The 21,072-nt window shown below is 47.7% G+C and overlaps 1 protein-coding gene across 1 annotated transcript in view; it reads right to left on the bottom strand.

Annotated features, from left to right (window-relative positions):
- Positions 1–4,542, bottom strand: part of Myo16 (myosin XVI) — a 378,094-nt gene extending 373,552 nt beyond the window's left edge. Inside the window, exon 1 of the mRNA XM_010619995.3 lies at positions 4,065–4,542. Within this exon, the coding sequence (XP_010618297.1) occupies positions 4,065–4,092 (28 nt within the window). The 5' untranslated portion in view covers positions 4,093–4,542. The remainder of the gene's footprint in view (positions 1–4,064) is intronic.
- Between the last annotated feature and the right edge of the window lie 16,530 nt (positions 4,543–21,072).

Below are 21,072 nucleotides of genomic sequence, written 5' to 3'. Positions count from 1 at the left end.
CTGAAAATGATACCGAGTGTCAGCCAGGAGCTGAAAGCATGGGGTCCTCTTTCATTCACCAAGCACTCCCGAGAGAGACAGAGTCTCACCAGAACGGCGGATGTCAGGTAAGGACATGGGGTGGCAGGCCCCAGATACAGTGACAGGCTTGGAGAAGGTGCTGTCAATGCACACAGTGTGTGGCTAGACCCACCAGACACAGCCTGTGGCATCCTGAGCTCCTGCACTAACCCAACACACGAGGGCTAAACCACAGACAAAAGTGATTAAAATGCCATCCGTTCATCAATTCTTCAAATCTGCTTCTTCCCAACTGGTGATGAAGGAAGATTTTATGTATAGCTTATTTCCATATAAAGAAATGCAGAGTCTGACCAAAAATGTACATATCAGGAAAAAGAACCTATACATCAGGAAAAGCTAATGTAAATAAATGTTTAAATACTAAGTTTATGGAGACATCAGGAGATTAATACAAGTTACCTTGGGCTCAGAGAGGGGCCATGGGCTTGCAGACGTTTCTCTGTATGGTGAACGGCTGAACTGTGGGCGCATTCTTGTGGCGGAGCAGTGTGTACATACGTCAGGAGAGGGGAGGCATTCATGTAGACATGGCTATAGATACCGAAAGCTAGAGGGCTGCCTTTACGAGCATATTTAATAATTTCTGCCTTTTTCTTAACCGTTACCTTTATCAGCACTGCACTTATCACTGGTCTAAGAGCATCATTTATTTCAATAACAGCTAATAAAATAGTGTTGACAATAATAATAGTCCTTAACGATACATGTCCCGACATAAAGGTAAGGCTCTGTCTGACAGGGCTGTGATATGTGCAGAATCAGATCTATCTAGTGAGATTCAGGCAGTACTCATCCACAGACCTCACCCTGCCCTATCTTTGCAATTCACACTGCGGAACTCATTTTATAAAATCCTGACTGGTATTTCTTCTTTTTCTCTTTTAAGACAAGTTGAAATTATTTAATATTGAAAAATAAATATTTGACCTTTTCTAAGAAAATAGTGAGAATTTTCATCAGGGAGGATTTGCCTTATCAGGTAATGAAATTCACCACACAGCCACATTGACCAAGCAGCAGACTGTCTGGGTGGCGGAGGACAGGGGTCAGCAAGAGATGCCAATGTGACTGCGTAGGGTCTGCGGTGAATGTGGAGGTGAGGGGTGCAGGGGGCCCCATCCTCCCATCTCCACTATCCCCCATTCCACCGAGTTGGAAATGTAAGTTATGGAAGACGAAGAGGCAGAAAGCTTTGGGAAACCAGACCACGTACGGCAACCAGGAAGCCAAAACACGCGAGAAAACAGATACAGTTTCCCACAAGAACTGTGGAAAGTTAGTTGTCCACAAACACCCAGAGCAAAGGCAAAAGACTAAAAGGAGAAGACTATTTTCAGCACAAAGTTGTCCAGAGAAAATTTTGTATTTCCTTATATGACAGGTGGCATAAAACTGCTGACACAAAGGATAAAAATCCACTGAAAACAATACAAACTGATATGAAGAAATAGGAGTTGAAAAATGTCCCCGGGGCTCATGGGAGCCCGAAACGAATCTGGCAGTGTCTCCAAGATTACATGACAGGCGCAGTCCCGAAGGTCCCCATGAAGCGCAGGACAGGCATCCTGCACCTCACCAGCATGGGCAACGTCCCTGCCTTCACACAAGGCTAACTCCAACTTTAAAATACAGTTTCTCTTGGTGCTTGGGGTTCAACTTTACTTTTTTAGTATGCGTTTGAGATACACAATAAACACATGCGTCATGGGGAATCCATGCCGCGCACGTACATCTCAATCCTTCTGACGTCCCCTTCCCTAGCTCTCCTTCCCATCTTTTCCATCCCCCAAATCCTCTTCCCATCTGTACAAAGCCTGGGAGTACTACTCAGCCAGAAAGAAGGAGTCTCCTTAAGACTGGTCATGTAAAGTGAAACCAATTAGACACACAAGCTTAAATATCACATGGATTCTCTTAACTTGAAGAGCAAAATAGAAGATAGATGATAGGAAGCAGGGCTGTAGAATCTAGAAGATTTTGTTAAGTTGGGGTTAAGGAATTTCCCCTCATGTGTCAGTAGTCTCATTTGTTCATATCTGTTTCCATGGTTTGCACTACAGCTATATCAGGGGATAAGCCGAGGACGGGATGAGCCGGTCAACGTGGACACAGAGGCTTAGGGGAAGAGGCACAGAGAGCACAACAGACGTGGCCTACAGATTCCCCCAGCTTGCTGCTGCCCGGGGTCAGGTATCGCAACGGGATAAACTGAGGCAAGGGAGCAACTTCCAAACTACACCCCGTGACCCTCTTCCGGAAACCTTTCTTGTGCCACAAAAGCCTCTCTCCTGTCTACTCGAGTCACCCTTCAGGACCGGGTGGAAGACGCGTCCTTCCTAGGGCAGGGCCACTCGGACAGCTGCGCCACTGGTCCGGATCTCCGGAAGCGGAGGTCAGCAGTTCCAGACAGAAAGCAGGCGCGTCCTAGCCTCGCGGGCAGCTCCGCACCAGGAGTTCCTTCTTCCCCAGGCACTCGGGGACACACACTGTCACTAATTAAAAGCACTAATTCGTTCAACTCAACGGCATCAGATGTCATCTCTCAGGAGAACGATCCCAAGGGCCCAGGTCGGCGGGGTGGCACCGTTTTAGTTTCTGAAACTGCACACCCAGATAATTCCACGCATGGCAGAGGGAAGGGAGGCGGAGTCCGCAGCCTGGTGTTGCGTGCGGGACCCAGAGCCCGGGATTTTCAGGTCTCCGTGGAAGAGCCAAACCACGGAACTCAGGGTTTCGGGGAATTTCCTCCGCGCAGCGCAGGGAGGAAACCACTGGGGTGCTCCGGACACAGGGGACCACGAGCAGCAGCCCCGTATCCAGCCGAGAGTCCTCCCTTGTCACCAACGGTAGGACCCGAGATTTAAGAAGTCAAAACAAAGGATTATTCCGAAATTTTAAAATATGTTGACTTTTTTTTTTTTTTTTTTTTTCTTTTTTTTTTTTTTTTTTAATTAAGGAGCTAATTTACAAACTTAGGAGCTGGTCCATACGTTCCTCTTGGAGTTGAAAGCGTGCCTCTTCCGGTGCTGCGGAGAGTGAGGCGTTTTTGTTTCGGTAGCTCTAGTATGGGGCTCCTCTCTGCATCTCCACCCCAGACAGGAGAAAGGCACACGTTTTCTCCTTCTCAAGCAGCGCGATCTTTCTCCTTAATGACGGAACTCAGGATTCATTCACAAAGCGGGTTCCCTTTAGCTGTTGCCCAATGTGACATTGTGATGTTCCTTGCCAGCAAATTCCCCATCTCCTCGGGAAGCCCTTCGCTTCCAGTTCCATCTGTCACTTTAAGATCGTGACATAAATGTACAGAAGTTGACTGCAGGGGGAAACACTACATCTAGCAATGCCTTTTGGCTGTAAATACGTCTTCCTACCCCTCATCGCCATGCAGAGGAGGTAGAGAGACAGGTGCACCCAGCTCAGAAATTCCTACTAATGGGAAGACACTGAAATCCTCGGCAACCCCCCAGAAAGGCCGGGGACAGACTATTTCCCCCAAATGAGCATCAGCCTAGCGCCTCTGCTCCAGAGTTACTGCAAGGACAAAAGTTCACTGTCAAGGGTCACCTGAACATCACACTCCCACGGTAAGCAGCGGTGCAGGGCTCACCAGTAAAATCGGAGAGAAAAATGAATACGCTTATTTGTAAGCACTTGGCTAATATATGCTCATGCCCATAAATGTCCTGATGCAGTTCCTTTCTATGAGTTCCTTTTTCTTTATTATTGGTTGCTTATGCAGCTTTTTAAAGATAAAGTTTTAAAGACCTCTGCACTGCAGCGTTTGGATGAAAATGGAACTATTTCAGATTCTTAAAAAGATGCAGCCTGTTCAGCCTATAAAACAGCCTTCAAAGTCACCCGTGTATGTCACACGTCTGGACGTGCCTTCCCGGGAGATCTCCCTTAATTTGGGCATCTGCATAAAACATAATATTTCAAGGAGACGAACGGCCGCATGCACAATCGTCGGGGTTACTTACAGCACTTGATAAAATGATAGTGAGACATGTCCCCTCTCAGGCAGGAGCCCCGCTGTGAGTTCCAGCATGCTCTTGTGCTCCACCGGTCTCCCCCGGGAGCTGCATTATTCAGAGTCTCGGCTCAGGTAACACTTTACCTCGGGATGCATTACTGAACAGAGGCAAACCGCTTCAGACTCATCCGCACGCCGCAGCTGGAGTTCGCCCCAGCCTCTCTGGGTTCCCGCAGCAGCGCGGCACTGCTAGGGGAGCGCCCTTGATTGACAGGCTCTCCTAGTCCGTCTGGAGGTCCCTGGAAGAGGCAGCGGAGCTCAGGCTCAGCTCCGCTGCCCGCCCGCCCGCGCACCGAGGTATGCTGCAGTGCGGTTCCGCTGTGGGTCCTGCCTGCTAATGGCTTTTCAGTAGCTTCCACATGCAGCAAAGGAGACCTGTGAGTAGGCAGGAGGCAGGCGGCCAGCAGGGATCCCAAATTGAATCGTGCTCATTGTCCAACAGCCAAACACGACCGATTCTTAGCCGGTAGGGACGCTGATTATTTTTAGTTGCTACCAGTTGCTGTGTGTGAATAGGAGCTTGGCAGAGGAGCTCAAAATAGCCAGCTCTTAGAATCAGATCTTTTGATCTGCCTCTAGTCATGAAGACACCGTGTTATATTTTACAACACATCCTTTTGGTTATATATGCAGAATGCAAAACTGAAACTATCCACACACACAAAAAGAAGCTTTTGGTTCACACAGCTTCAAATGTAGAATACTGCTACCTCTGCAGACTGCAGTGAATTCAACTGTATCACTTCACCCAGTGAAGTCCAGCCGAACTGGAATTGGAAAGAAATATGTGATTTCCCAAAGATGTCACACTCACAGCAGCTATGTCAGAGAAAGTAAAAGGTTTTGTTTACGTCAAGTAACAATAAAAATCGGTGAGGAGTTTTGCAAAATGATACTTTTTACAACCTTTTCTGAAAACAAGTTGCTACAGTCTAGAATCCGAGTTTGGGATTTTGAGAGGTAAAAACGAAGTGTGTTGAACGTCCATACCCTTCTACAGAGGAAGCACACATAATTCCCTTTCGAAGTAAAACCGACTCAGAGTAATGCTTTTAGTAAACAAGGCTTTAGAAGTTCAGTCTAAGTGGTAACGGGTCCTCACTCTGAATGTCCACTAAACAGCACTCTAACCATTTCAGGATCGTGTCTTAGAAGAGGAAGATCAAGGTTTCCATCAGAACAGCCTGGGTTCAAATCCAAATTCTACCACTTAGCAGAAAGTCAACTCTATGCATGCAAAGTAGTGAAATTCCTAGTCCTCAGCCTGAAGTTTAGAAACAAAGCACACACAAACACACACACACACACACACACACACACACACACACACACAAAACCCCAGGGAAAACTGTTGTTGTTCAAGAAAAGGTTACCATTAAATTAACAAGAAAGAAAATATTTAGCTACATAAAATGACTGCTTTGCATACTTTAGTTTTCTCCTAAATTACAATGAGGACTTGCAGCTATCTTTATTCCACCATTAATCATTGAGAGTCACTGTCATGCAAGTCATCCTTTTCAGGAATAAAAATATATCCACAACTTAGTCTTCATGCACAAGGAATACTCAGCCTACTTTTAAAGTTTGCTTGTGTGTTTTGTAATGCAAGCGATAACTGTGTCTACCATTCCACACAGATCACTGTCCTCTTAAACTGGCATCAACCTTCATGTAATGATAGTACACGATGCACCAGTGTGGTCCAAGGTCCCTCTGCAGAAGGTTTCCCTCATCTAGGTAACCTTCCTTCATCCTCTTACTGCAGGGCTGGAATAACTGAATTAATCACTTTCCTGAAAATGGATGCTCTGCAGATCCATACTCAGCATACCTTTTAAAACAACTATTTGAACAGCATCATTCACTCTTTAAATGACAGAAGGGGAAAAATGTACAAAACTTAGGGAAGCATAATATGTTTGCACGACGAAAAGGCCCCTGAAAATACCACCGCTTTATCCCGAGAAATCTTCAAACACTTGCGCCCACGCCTGCCCAGGACTCTCACCAAAGCACCGCCTGGGACGTGCGTCCGCCTCATGCCCGCTCCCAGGCTCATTAACAAAGTGCTGATTTTTCACTCACTCACCGATTCCAGATGTATCAGGCAGCTCATTGCTTCGTGCAGTGAGAGACACGCGTGACTCCCTCCCTGCCCACACTGAGCTTGTGATCTGCAGGAAGGCACCGAAGGGAGCTATGTGGCACAGTGTGGGAGATGACCGCCCCGGAATGTCCACGCCTCAGGTGACGTGGAGGAGCCGCGCGGTCTGTCCGTGGCGAGGAAACACGTGCGACACATGGCGAGGTCTGTGAAGAACCTGGGCTGGGCTTCAGGCACGTGAGCCGTGCGGCCACGCGACTCCTCTGCCCTCAGAAGCCCCGGTGTCATTCGCGTGTTCTACATCCGGGAAGGACTGTTCAGCACACAAGGTTCACCTGCGTATTTCCCGTCCTTAGCAAACAGTGATTAGTTGCTTGTGTAGGCATTAGTACTGTGGAAAGCAGATTTGATTCTATTAAATTTGCTTCTTTCATACAACAGGAAAATGGTAATTTAAAATTTATTAAAGCTTCACCATCTATGCTCTCCCTGAAGAAACTGGACTCTGCATTGCATCATCACGATGATCACTTGAGAGTTCCTTGAATCGCGTATCTTAAATACAACATCAGAGTGGATGGTCGTAGCAATGAGAGGTTGCTGAGGTTAGGGTAGATATACTGTCAGTAATCCATCTACTTTGCAGAATTGGTCATTAGGTACGAAATTAAATCCACACATTTGAAAGGAGTTTTTTTCACCACCAGAAAACTTACGAACTAATAAAGCACAATTAATTATTTTATTATTTTTCAGATTATTACAATACGCTATTGTTCTTCCTGAAAATATCACAATATTGCTATTTTAAAAGCAATTTTGAATGCTTAAAAATCACCTTTTTCTCTTCCATGCACCCAGCAGCCGCTCACTATCTGCACTGTTTCTGATACAAACACGAGATGTTATTTGCTTTTAGCTGCTAGCGCTATTATACACTGGGTGTGTTTCACAAAGTTCTACACTATTTTCCAAGTCCCCTGCCCCCAAATAGATGAAAGTGGAGTGATGCCGGCTGGAAGCAGCATCTGAGCACTGCACACTTGCTCGGCAGGCGTATTTCAGGGCATCTAGGAGAGTCACTACTGCAGAGTCCCCTGTGACGTGTGACCGTGCAGGTCCGCTGTGCTCGTATCCTGACAGACAACTCCTGCGTCTGTGGCTCCTGTGCTCCATGCCTTATTAAATGATGACTAAAACCCTGGCCTTCAAATGGCACCGGGGGAGAGTGTGTCTGTACCACGTACTGCAATAACCACTCCAGGTGAAGTCATACATTGTAAACAGCGTATTTTCTGTAGCGCACATTTGAGTCGTATGACAGGCACCCTTGCTACTGGGGGCTGAAGTGCTAGACCTGGGTGGGGAAAACCACACCCGCGCTCAGGCACGGAGAGCTGAGATGAGCAGGGCAAAGCCTGGGACGCATGTGGAACGGCACACTGTGTCCCAGGGATCCACTGCCGGGGGTGGGAGGGACCAAGGACTCAGCGGGGAATAGACCCCGGCTCATGGTGCAGGGCCCCGGGAGTGGGCAGGGCCCTGTCCTGGAGGTGGCAGAGGAGAGACGTGAGTGCGCAGAAGAAAATGTCATCCGCACACCCATCTCTGGTCAAAAATCCAGTCTTCTTGGTCAACCCAGGGGCCACAGGCCTGGGATCCATCCTGCCTTTCGTGACTGACCAGATCCCCACTGCTCTGGTCAAATCCCAGCCCTCGGGCACTGACTCTGAGGCTGCCCGTCATCTCAGCTGGTCCTGGAACCCATTGGCTCGCAGAGGCCGGGCTCCACGACTCAATGCTGCCCCAACAGCCACATCCATCTGCAGCTAGAGCACACGGTCCTTTATGCCGGAGGTGACAGGGCAGGGGCTCACCACTCAGATCTGCAGGGTGGAAAGGCAGTGGGGACAGAGGCTGACGACCCAGCTGAGCAGTGCTCTGGTGCCGAGAAGGGAACCTGCAATGCGCAGGCCGGAGTGCACTCCTCACCGTGTCCACATGTATTTGCAGGCAGCGGCAATGTAGAGAAATAGTGCAGTGTGAAAGCTGCCCCACAAGAGGCCAAACACTGCTCTCCATGCGGTCTGACGGGGGTAACACAACAGCACGTGTGCATGTGTGCCTGGATGCACGCAGCCACCACAAGCCTAACTGAATGCCCCCATCTTTTTCTGGGATTTTTTTCCTGATCAAACAAATGTTTTGCATTGCAGTGAGCACCAACCAAATGGAGTATCGGGAGGAGAACATTTGTAAGGCATTTGTGCACTTTTTCCCTCAAATGCCCAAACCCACAATGAAATCTCTCACAGCATGTGTTTTCCACTCTCCGGGACGATGCTCCTGTTTCTAGGTGTCACTTCATTTCATTCCAGTGTGACCTGGAGCGGAAGCTGCAGTGCCCCAAGGACAGGGGCCAGGCGGCACCACAGGCTGTGTGTACTATGCTGCTGTAGGCACAGGCAGGACTGGGCCACTGTCACGGGTGGAGGCGAGAGCCACACAGGTGCACTGTGGTCTCCAGGGGAGCCGAGGCAGGGCAGATCCAAGCACAGGTGTGACCTGCAGGTTGGTAGCCGTCTGCTGAGGACCTACAGATCATCTCGATCTTCCTGAGGAGCAGGCAAGGGATCCTGAGGACTATGTGGACCCACCTTTCATACTCTCCCTATTGATATACATTGATCTAAAAAGCACCTTTTGAGTTGAGGCAGGTCCTCATTCTGCAGTTTAATCATCCATGCACTCACCCATGTACACGAAAGGTTACTTACTCAATTTCTGTGCATTCCCTCAAACTCATTTCAAACAAACTCTTCTCAGTGTATTTTGGGGTAAATGCATCCCAGCTTCTGGTGGACACTATTCCCAATCTTTTCCAGGTACCTGTCAACCTGAGGCTTCTGATACAAAGCTTTGTATCTGCCTTTAACCGTACCACAGGGAGTCTCTTTCTGGCCAGGTCATTGGTTGTCTGGAGCTTAGAACTCACTTCCCTCATCTCTGTGAAGTTCAAAGCGTTGCTCAGGGGCACAGCTGAGGAGCCAGAGACACGGAACAAGCATGAAGTGATGACACTTGCTGTCCTAAGGAGCAGGTGTCTTATGTTACTTACGGGTCCTCCAGAGGGTGGGAGGGGGGCTGGGAGACAACCTCATCTTCCTGTGAGCCTAGAGTTCAAGCAGACTCTGTCTGCTTGGACTTCTAACATTTTGGGGAAGGTGGTGCACACGGAGATTTGGGAGCAGATGTGACCCTTCTTCTACATGAATACCCTGGTTGCAGATTCCAGTCTGGGCTACAACAGATAAAGTGTGATCTCTAGAGACAGCCCCAAATTTAGCAACATTTCTAAGTGGTCCAGAAGAAGAAATGCAAGGGGAAATATCCAAACTCAAAAATGATGTTAAATTACTTAAAAGCCAAAGCTTTTGGATCAGTTGCAATGGTACCCATGTTGGGACTTACTGTGTTTGCCCGAAAATAAGACCTAGCTAGAAAACCACCAGCCTAGAAGACTGGAGATCAAAGCTGCAAGCCCCTCTTGGCCCGACCCGGCCCCTGCCATCACTGCTCTCTTCCTTCTCCCTGCCTGCTCCCCTCCTGCTTCTGCTTCTCCCTCTCCCTCCTCCTCCCCACTCCCAGAGCGAAGCAGCAGCCACAGGTGCACTCCGTCCTAGGTGGGGCTGACGGGACTGGGCAGGTGCTGACTGCTTTCTGTCCCCAGGCCCCCCGGGGTGGCCCTCCTCACATCCGTAAACTTCATTGGAGATAAAGCCCGAGTCTGCCATTCCCGGAAGGCAGGGTCGCATCTGAATTTTGGATTCCTTAGATGAAGAATGGAAGCCGCAGTGCCTCGCACACGGGGCTCTGCACACACGGCTAGGCACTTGGCAAGTGCATTCCCAAATTTGCTTTCTGAACATTTTCACATCTCACATGCTTTACTAACCTAATGCTGTTTTTGTATTAGTGAAAAATGCACTGTTCCGGTTTATGTATCATCACCCTTTGCTACAAAACCCATTCAGCCCATGTTTACGCTGAGCCACGAGTTAAATAAGTAGGTGTCACAGTGTATGTCTAGATGTCCCCCAGAGCCTCCCAGATCACAGGTGGATCCTGGATTTGAACTCAGGATGTGGAGCCTGGCAGGAAGAGGCAGTCGCTGTGGTGTGACCCAGACGTTTGCATCTCCCTTCCTGGCCACTCACTGAGCCCTTCTACTGTGCCGCCCTGCCTTGGAGCCAGCTGACTGTGAACTCAACCTCTTCAGACTGGGAGCCAAAGCCCCTCTCCCCCTTACCGCTGCAGGTGTCGGGTGCTGTCTTAGGGATGAGGAAGTGACTGGGACGTTTAGCAGCACAGAAGTACACGCAGGCCGGAAGCTGGCTACTGTGCATGAACTAATAAGGGAGGGAAGGCGGCACGAGGAAGGCCCAGTGAGGCGGGCAAGCAGAGCGTGAGGGCTGGAGGATGTCCCGGAAGTGGTACCCAGCAGACACCCAGGGGTGGGAGGAAGTCGGGCGAGGCGGTGGGCGTGGTATGTTCAGGATAGAGTTGGAGTACCCCGGAGGTACACAGAAGGCCAGGAGGGGAGTGCAGGCAGAGGGTAATCAGAGGCCAGGGCTGAGGTGTGTGGGCGGGCTCTGCTCCTTCAGATGATCAGATCCGCAATGTGCCGACGCTCCTGCAGCAAGTGACTGGAACGGGAAGAAGGAGGTGGCGGAGTTGGAAGGGCTGGAATCGTTCCAGGGAGCTCAGAGCGATGCAGGAGTGAGAGGACAGTGCGTCCTGTCTCCACCCAAATGTACATCCCCACCGCGGGTCTCAGGGTCTCCTCCCTGCATTTCCTTCTTCCTAAGCCTCTCCTCACAGACTTTCCCAGTGCCCACCAGAAGACAGCTGACCTGAGCTAACGCGGCGTTGGTGGGTCAGTCTAACGTCCGAGCCCTGTGCAGTATCCCCTCCGGGAGCGCCACACAGCCTGGCTCAGAAGGGCGGGGCTGGGGTGCACATCCGGGACTGCAGCTCACTTCCCAGCATCACCCCACGCTCCGCTCCTCCGTGCGGCTGAGCTCTCCGGCCTGGAACGGCCCCAAGACTCTGGTCCTCAGAAGGTGAGCACGCTGTGCTGTTCTCCTTGGCACTGCCAGAAGAAATGTTCAGGCCACTTCAACGCAATGAAATTACAATACACTTCCCAGTGAGCAGTTCTGAGGGGTAACTCTGAGTTTTCCCGATGGTTTGATTTCATTTAGCAAACAGAAAGCACTGATTCCTCATGTGCTGGGCATTACCCTACTCGGTGCCTTTCGTATTCCTAGCAGAATGGCATAGCAGCTCCGTTTTCTTCTTTAATTTACTTTCTGGCAGAGGAGGAAACTGGGGCACTAAGGCTGAAGAAGGCATTCAGGATCCCTGGTGGTGAGAGGGCTGGGGGCTCATAAGGACACTGGGGACCAGAGGCCACCAGCCCAGGGCGTCGCCTCGTGCCACCAGTCCTGCCACTGGCATTCGATGCATTTCCAGCTTCTCATCACAGCATCCTCCTCAGCCTCTAGCGTACACCTTTCTTCTCTTTGGCACTTTCTTCTCTGCCTTCTGGGTCTCCTACCTTAACCCTCCCAAGACTAGGGACTGCACCCAGGGAACACTGAGGAATGGCTTCAGCCCCTCCGTTTTTGAGAAAGGATCTCACTAGGTTGCTCAATCCTCCTGCCTCGGCCTCTGTAGGAACCGGGATTACAGATGTGTGCCACAAGGCCCAGCTTTTCTGACTTCTGCACCCCTACCCTCTCTTCCCTGATGAACTTCCGCCCTACAAGGAATGCGCATGGAGAGAGACGGGGGGGTCCACAGAGAAAAGCTCCCTGGAGAGAGGCAAGGAGAAGGAGGACTGGAAACAGGTGAGATGAGGAGGAAGCCAGTTCCCCACCTGCCCTACCCTCTGTCCTTCCGTGCTTGGGTCTTGGCACTGATTTGTTGCTGTGATACTTGCAGATCTGCAGCTCCTACAGCTGATTCGTTCCCGCCTGATCTCCTCTGGAAATGCTAATAGGATGCAGATCCCAGAGGTTTACAGCTGCATCCCAGAGCACCCAGCAAGGCAGGTACCTGCAGCTAAGGCCCAGCCTGCCATGGATGTGTGGTAAGAGGAAGTGCTCAGGCAGATTTCCGGACAGGAAGTAAGATTACCAGAGGCGAAGGAGGCAGGGGATGTAGCTCAGTGGTGCCGCCACCTGCCTCACAAGTGAAAGGACCCAAGTTTGATCCCTGGTACCAAAAAAAAAGCAAAGCAAAGGATGCATTTTTATATGTGGCATTTAAAAGGGTACAGAGGAATGGAATTTGAGAGTCTCACAAAGTAGTTAAGCAATAGCAACTTTAGTGGGCATTTTCCAGTGTGTAAATGTATTAAGATCACTGGAACAATTACATGTAAGCTGCTAACACATAGGAATTAGTTCCAGACCATCACAGAAGACACTGCTGTATCTCTCTAGAGACCAATATGTAGGTGTTAAGTGGATAAGGTAGGATATAATGCGATGGGTGTGAAGAAATATCGCCAAAATAAAAATCTCACATGAACCTGACGGGATATTTTGAGAGTGTCAAGTTTCTGACTCAGTTCATTTACAGGAATTTTAAGAATAAGCCAAGGTAGTGGGAAGTGGAAAGGTAGTGGAAGTCAGAAAAGTCAACTACTGTACTGTCAAAAAATGGTCAGAAGGGAAGTTTCTAGAATGATGGAAATATCTCATAGTTTGATTTGGGTGGTTGTCACAGGTATATAGGTTTGTAAAGACTTACTGAGTTGTACTTGTAAGATTTGTGCCTTCTACTGCATGCAAATGATATCTATTTTTAAGTTGTAAAAAGTGACACCATTCTTAACATGGCAGCAATCGATACTGAAGGTGGATCTCAAGTATGTGAAGCCTGAACAGCTCCAAAGTATTAGTTGAGTCCACATTGATCCCTTCATTCACCAGCTGCAGCCCGGCAGGCTCCACCCGAGGCAGATATGTGCAGGTAACTGCACACACAGTGGTTTCCTAGCACCACACACAGCCTGCAGCGCAGTGTGGCTCCTGAAGAGATGAACCACACATGGGGCATCACAGGGCCCAAAGAGGTGACTTGATCAGGGAAGAAGGTGGGCAGAGGGGGTGCACCATCCCCTGCAGGGGCCCCAACAAATGCACTGGCAGTGAGGCTGCCTTAAGGCTGCTGGTGTCACAACAGCCCACGGCAGGTAGACACTGCTAGAGACAGCGCAGATCCCAAAGGGCACCAAGAGTTTCACTCCCTTAGCCCGTTTACCCTTGGGCTCCCCAGACCTTGGAAAAGGTCCATAGTTCTGCAAAGCAATCCCTGACCCCAAAATCAAGACCTCTCTTGTAGCAGATGGGGAGTGGTTAGCAGGCTTTAAAGAGAGCTGTTAAACTGCGAGGCTCTCTGAAGAACAGATTTGAGGGAGACGAAGTGGACAGAAGGGAAATAAAATGAAAGCTCTTATTGTAGTGCACACTGGAAAGGGGTGGCTGTGGAACAGAGGCACGGTGATGAGGATGGGGCGGAGTGGACAGAATTCTAGGAAGCAATGGCCAGAGACTGACAGCTCTGGGTCATGGGTGTGCGGTGCTTGGGTATTTGGGAGGCCTGTGTAGGTTGAGCATGGAAGAGGAAAGAGAAAATAGGTTACCTGGGGAGTATGACAAGTCTGGGTAATGCCCACAGCACAACGAAGTCCACACTGTGGGTATTCGGAAAGTCCCAGCTGTGTGGCACACCTCTAAGGGCTTGGAAGCACAAGCTGGGTTGAACCAGATTCGTTTTCTTTTACTTTCCTTTAACAGCTGTTTTGATAGAGTCTGTACTATGAGGCCAGTGCTAGGCCTCAAGTTACAACCAGGACACAGACTAGAGCCCCTACTTGTAGTAGCTGAATGAGGACGCCTGGCATTGCCAGAAGCAGGTTGACAGTGCCTCTGCCCATCTTCGAGGGCCTTGGCAAACTAGCATCTCAGCTGAACTCCAAGGATGAGGGGAAGGAATGAGGCAATGACAAAGGAAGAGGGAATGCTGCTCACTGCAGTCCCCGGACCGGCAGCAACTCAGAGGAGCCCTCGGCAGGCATGAAGATGCTCCTCTCCATCCAGGCAGTGAAGCCAGGTGCCGGGGGTGGGCCAGGCCCTGCATGTGGCCCTGACACAGGAAGCCATAGAGCTCCGCCTAGAGAAAGAGGGAGATCCACACTGCTGAAGGAGGGAATGGCAACAGGCTTCCTTCATGCAACGAGAACTCTTAGGATGAGAGGACAGAGGGAAGGAAAAGTGTGTGATAGGAGGTACTGCTGGTAATGAAAATAAAACTGATACACTGGGCATTAGCAAAATCAGTAACTACTGTGTTTCATGGAACACCACTAAGATGGTAAAAAGTTGAACCACAGAATGGGAGAAAATCTTTGAAAATTATATATCTGACAAGGGGCTTTGTGCTAGGAAAAGTGTGATAAGAACTAAAAATTAAAGAGAAAATAACAAAATTTAAAATGTTAAAGAACATGCACAGCCATGTCTTCTGGCAAGATATAAATACAAAAAAAAAAATGCCCCAAATAATGAGCATTTTTAATCAAAACACAGTCAGAAACTTCATAACTGTAAGGGTGCCTAGGACCAAAAAGTCAGACAATAACAAGTGTTGGTAAAGATAAGACAAACTTGGAACCCCTAGGACACTGGTAGGAAACTTGTCAATGGTGCACCCGTTTGTACCAAAGTTTGCCAGCTTGGAGTACATTAAATACAGTTATTTTATTACCACAAAATTTTTTCTTCTAGGTCCATCCATGATAGAACTGAAATCCTAAGTCCACACAAAAGCCTGCCCCAGAATAGTCTTAGAAGCATTATTTAAAATAGACAAATGAATAAAAACACGAAAACCCAAATGTTCAATTAAAAGAGATAAATGAAATGTGGTATCCCTATACTACTGAAAACCACTATTAGAAGGAATGATAGATCCACGCTAAAAATGGATGAGTTATGAAAACATTACATTCTGTGAAAAAAGTGAGAAACAAAAGGTAATATATGGTATGGTTTCTTTCTATGACATACCCAGAATTAGCAGGTCCTATAATTTTTTCTTGCAGGATGTTTTGCCTGTATTCATTTCAAGGTCAGATTGTTGATTCCTGTGATAAGGCCAACCTTAGTTTCAATAGGGATCATAGTTAATTGGCAGACCAATTTGAGTGGTACTGCTATCTATCTAACCTGAACTCTTTCAATCCATGAACATGGGACACCTGTCCATGTATTTAGGACTTTTAAAACGGTACTTTGCAGTATCACATGCACAAATCTCATACTTCTTCTGTTAATTTTATCATTCAGTAGCTTATTGTTTTTGATGCTACTTATAAGTGGAATTGTTTTTTAAAATTTACTTTTGGGTTGTTCGTTCACTGGCAGGTTCAGAAAATTGTTGTTTTGCTGGTTTTTATTTTTATTTTTTTACTGATCTTGCAAACTTATTTATTAGTTCAATTTTTAGTGTGGCGTTTTTAGGTTTAATATATGCATAAACATGTCTCTGAAAATAGGTCATTTGACTAATTTCCCAATCTGAGTCCCTTTTATTTTGTTTTCTTACTTAAGTGCCCTTGTAGAATCTCCAGTGATTTAGTGAACTGCAAAAGCAAGAGCAGACATTCTTGTCTTATTCCCAATCTTCAGGATAAAGCTTTATCAGGTTGAAGATGTATCTCTGCTTGCTTAGTTCATTGAGTGTCTTTACCATAAAACCACATTAGATTTCCTCGAGTGTTTTTTCTGAGTGGCTGCGTAGCATCTGTACTTTATTCAAGTCACAAGATGCATCACGGTCACTGATTTTTCTCATGTTGAACCAACCGTGCACTCCTGGGTAAATCCCACCCACTTGTGGCAAGTAAACCTTTCTATACACCTCAAGGTTTGCTTTGCTGGTGTGTGGTTTAACACTGCTGTGCTTGTGTGGACAGGAGCTCCCTCTCTGAGTTTTCTTGGACTGTCTTTGTCTGGTATTGAGACAACAGCGGTGGTGCAGGATAATTTGTGAAGTGTCCTCACCTCTTCTATTAGGACAGGGAGTCTGAAGTTAGCTTGCTAGCATCAAGAGCTGATTGATAGGAGCATAAGGAGCAGGGCACATTAACTAGTTGGCTGCTCAGAGTGAAAGAGAGGCAACAAGTAAAGACAAACTTCAGAATATCCCCAGCATATCCAGAAATGAGGACACATTTAGATGCAGTCACTCATTTACATATTCCCAATGTTTTCACAGGCAGAATGTCACTTCCAGAAAGATTATGTAGATTTCCCCAGACATACAAATGTGCCCTACTATATTGAGAAAAAACTAAAAACAATTATTTTAATCAAATTTAATTGAATTGTAGCCACCCTAAGGCAATGCATCCAACTTGCTTTTTTCATATTTGCATGTGTTCAAATCAATCTTCTCTGTCCAGGCCATAAACATTATCTGCAACTGCAATAAGGTTTACTTCTAGTCTCTTCCACTTTAGCCATGTCACCTTCAAAGGCAAAAGTGGTGTTTTTTACTTCATCCTGGCCACTTCTCTGAAAGCTGAGCCTTGGTTTAACTTCAGAACTGAGATCCTACAAAATGGAGCCTTTCTTGGCTTCTTTTATCTCTGAGCAGGAGTGGCAGTGCACTGAGAACAGTAGGAGCATGAGCCAGGTTTAACTCTTGATCTGGATGTCGTTCTTGAGGGGAAGACTACAACTGGAGAACAGGCTATCTGGGATCTCCCCTAGGCCTGCTTTCCACACCCAGCTAACCCCGTGGCAGCTGAGACTCCTCCCTCTGAGCTGCCTGGTGTGGAACGAGGACCATCACACTCCATCTCCTCCCTTTCCATCCGTGAGGGTAGCTCTGTGAACTCCACTGGGGAAAAAGACATGTCTTAATTGACTTTTTAGCCAAGAGTACTTGACCCATGTTAAATGTTAAATCAATAAAGAGTCAGTTATTTAGTATTTTAAAGAGTGCAGGCATTTCTGTCAAACTGCAAGTAGCAGGTTGGCTTTTCTCATTGGTAGCACCCAAGTGTGCAGCTCCCGTGGATTCTTAAATTTTAATGCATATCACTGCTTTTCTGGTATCATCATGTTCCCCCATTTTTACCTCTTCTGGAGGATTCATTCATTCACTGAGCGTGTGAGGCACCAGATAGGATCCTGTGAAGATGAACAGGTTAGGGTGTGTGCATGTCCATCAGTGCAATGGGGAAGTAACGTGTTCTCATGCTCGTGTTTCATCACTTGTGAACTAACGCTGGATAAAATCTTCACAGGGGTGTGCTCGCATGCATGTGTGTGCATATGTAAAAACCACAGGATCTACTTCTTGAGCAGCTCACCTTAACATAAAACTGGAAGAGAACTCTTGCCTGTTTTTAAAAATAAATATTCTGCCGAAAGCCAACATGGCTCTCCCAGCTCCTGTCCATCTGCAGATGAATAGCTATGGCCCACCTGCCTGCCTGCTTAGTAGCAATATGCCCATCTATGAAGGGGAGAGCAGCCCACTGCTCGATCCTGAGGCTGGGGAGGGGACAAAAGAGCCTCCCAGATGACGAATGAGATGTGTCCTTCCAGCAGCCACTAATTACTGTGGATTCATGGGCAGGCAGTGACACTATTTATTCTAGTTTTATGTTCTCTAAATGGCCTTAAAGAACTTTGCTCATATGCGAATCTCTAAAGATTGTAATGTTCAAATTTTACAAGGCTCTTGGAGAGCCAGATGGTAAAACATAAAAGTTGTTCCGATTCTAAGTTGAACCGCATCCAACACTGGCTACATGTCATTTTCCTCATGGTTCCAAATTAACTCCTTTCTCATTTGTTCCACTGTGACTTTCAGCTTGGAACTTCTGAGAATGATTAATGGGTTCATTGAGTGGGTGCTTTTCAGAGGCCCCTCTTTGCTGTGATACCATAGGACAGAAGGTACACGAATGAGGTCTTCAAAAGTAGAGGGCTGTGGCGGGTCAGAAGTTGCTATGCTGATTTTACTTTATATTTCATGCTTTCTTACACTTATGTGTGGATACCTAAATCACTGAAACACTTAGATCTTTGAAATAATGCTTCTTTCATCATCAGACAGAAGACGTGACATTATTTTCCAAATGATATATGATACTTAATGGATATCTTTGAATCTTAAAATTCATATAAGAATTCATCACTGAAAACATTATGGCTTTTGTGCCCAACAAAGACTCTCCTATCATCTCTCTTATTAAAATAAGTCAACGTAATTTTTTATTGAAATGCCTGGAAATGAACTGCCAGCACACTTTTATCCTTCTGGAGGAAAAAGAACTCAGTAACGCAAACAAGGCAAAAGCAAAGGCAGAGCTTCTCTTTTCATTACTGTTTTTCAGATCCTCCGATTCTACCCACTCAGTTTTCTTGGCTCTCCTCTGTTCAGCTTCAAGGTCACCTCTGTCCTGTCACAGTAGCTCTTGGCCTTTTGCTTATCAGAGCCTCTGCCAGATCCAACAGCACTGCAGCCAGGAGGGCAAATAGAACAGGGAGGATTTACTGTGAATTGCATTGTGAATGCAGCTGGATTAACTGGCTTGTACAGCAGCCACCCAGAGCACCTCATCAGCACCTTCACTACAAACCGGAAGTGCTTCTAAGGGGACCGGAAGTGATCCTGAGGGAACTACTGTGCTGCTCCAGGTGCGTTCTTAAACTCCTGCTCAGGCTGTGATAGACCAACATGAGGGGAGGAGTGGAAAAACAAGAAAAACACCTCTCCCCACAAAACACCCAAGGCACCACGCATCCTGAGGGACAGCCCAAGAAAAAAAATTCTAGCACAGCCTAACCACACAGGAAGTTCAAGAGAAGAAAGGCCTGAGGTGGGCAGATGTTAGTGAATTCGGGAAGTTCCTGGAGACCTGTCTGCTTCTACACATGTCAGTGTGACATTAAATCCTTCCTGTGCTTTGCCAGTCTGTTTGCTGAGTCCTTCGCACAAGCGCTACCCTTTGGGCTTCACCAAGTCCCTCTGAAACGTGGCCCGTCCTGGTCCTCAGGTTATAGACAATGAACGATGCTCAGAGAGGCGTTTGTTCTGGCGGGGGACAGAGAGCAAGTTCTAGGCATCTGCCTCAGGATGCTGCTCAGTAACTTCCCACGGCTCCTGTGCTCCATAAATTACACCAAGTAATTACGTGTGAGAACACCAGTGAATCCATTCACTGCGTACACAGAACTATTTCACTTTGGGTGCTCACCGTAGCCAGGCTGATCAGTGATGGGCCAGTCTCATGAGATTTCTACTTAAATTAGTATCTTCTTAGCCTGCCCATCCATGGTCCTACATTGTCCTACAGTGTTGGGGACTTTGTGACCTGCATTAGAATGGAAAAAGTGATGGGCTGATGTTGCATGCTTATACTCCCAGCACCCTAGGATGCTGAGACAGGAAGATTACATGTGCAAGCCCAGTCTGGGTAACACAGTGACTTAGCAAGATCCCGATTCAAAATGTCTGGGGGTTTAGCTCAGTGTGAAGGCATGGGTTCAAACTCCAGTGCGGTTTAAGAAAATGAATGGAAAAGAAAGGATTTGTGTTAGGTCAGACTTCAGTATATATAATTTTATATATAATTTTTTAAAAATTAAGATGAGGGAGAAGTAAAATTTCCACACTGGAAAAGAGCTCAATCCTGGCTCCTGCTGCACTCACGTCGCTAAAGTCCTTCCCTGATCCCCCTCTAGTGTCTTACTTCAGAACTACATTTACCAGGCAGTTTAAGGACTTCAGAGTTGGCCCTTCTACTCACTCTCTCAGCCAGGTGTGGAGTAGCCACGAGCCGCGGGCTGTGCAGGGTGCTCCATGTGCTCCTCCTCAGGGCCTCGGTGAAGACCACAAGGAGATCTCAGCTTTGTATGTGCTACATTTTAAACCACAGTGCATGCCCCGCCCTCCTGGCCAAGTGTCTGCACGGGGCTCTAGTGCTGTCTGTCTGCCCAGGGCAAAGCCCACCAGAGCAGGTTGGTTGCAGAATCTGAGGAAGGGAGGAAGGGGTAAGATCCTCCCTGTGATGGCTCCCAGCTCCCAGGCTGGGTGCCACACACAGGCCTGCGCAAAGCCAGACAAAGTCACCGAGCCTGCTCTGTGGAACACATGAGACAGCAGGGACAGAGACTACCAGCAGTGTCGTCACTGGGACACTGCAGCTTGTCAGTATTCTTCGGGAGATGAACTAGAGAACTACCACCGCACTGGCTTCCAGGCAAGGATATACTTTCAAACATGTCATCCCATGCATAGGGAGGGTAAATGGGCTCAAGATTTATTAAGGCAGCGAACAAATGGACACGTCACAGGGAGCATTTCTGAGAACAAGGAGGAAGTCGGGATGGGAGATGTGAGCAAAGGTGTGGCTCAGCCCCAGAGGCCGGAAGTGTGGGCCTGGCCTGGACAGGAAGTGGGTTAGTGAGGCCCGCAGGGGCGTGAGCATTGGCTGGAGGAGGACATGGCAGGTTATTAAGAGATGAGCTTCCCCCAGACACCACTGTTACTGCGTGGGAGGGAAGAGCTCACATTAGGAGCCACGAAGACTCCCTAACAGGCGGCTGAACATTTCAGTAAATACAGGGTTACACGCTCAAATACCTCCCAGGCTGCCATGCCTGACTCAAATGTTACTGTGCCACTTCCAAATCAGTAACAGAAACCAAAATCAGGGTTTCCAGAAATGTGCAAAACTGAGAGTGATCATTATCGA

This window comes from Fukomys damarensis, unplaced genomic scaffold (genome assembly GCF_012274545.1).
Source record: "Fukomys damarensis isolate Sample0158 unplaced genomic scaffold, DMR_v1.0_HiC HiC_scaffold_6, whole genome shotgun sequence".
Classification (NCBI taxonomy): domain Eukaryota; kingdom Metazoa; phylum Chordata; class Mammalia; order Rodentia; family Bathyergidae; genus Fukomys; species Fukomys damarensis.
This window is presented reverse-complemented; position numbering and strand designations above follow the sequence as displayed.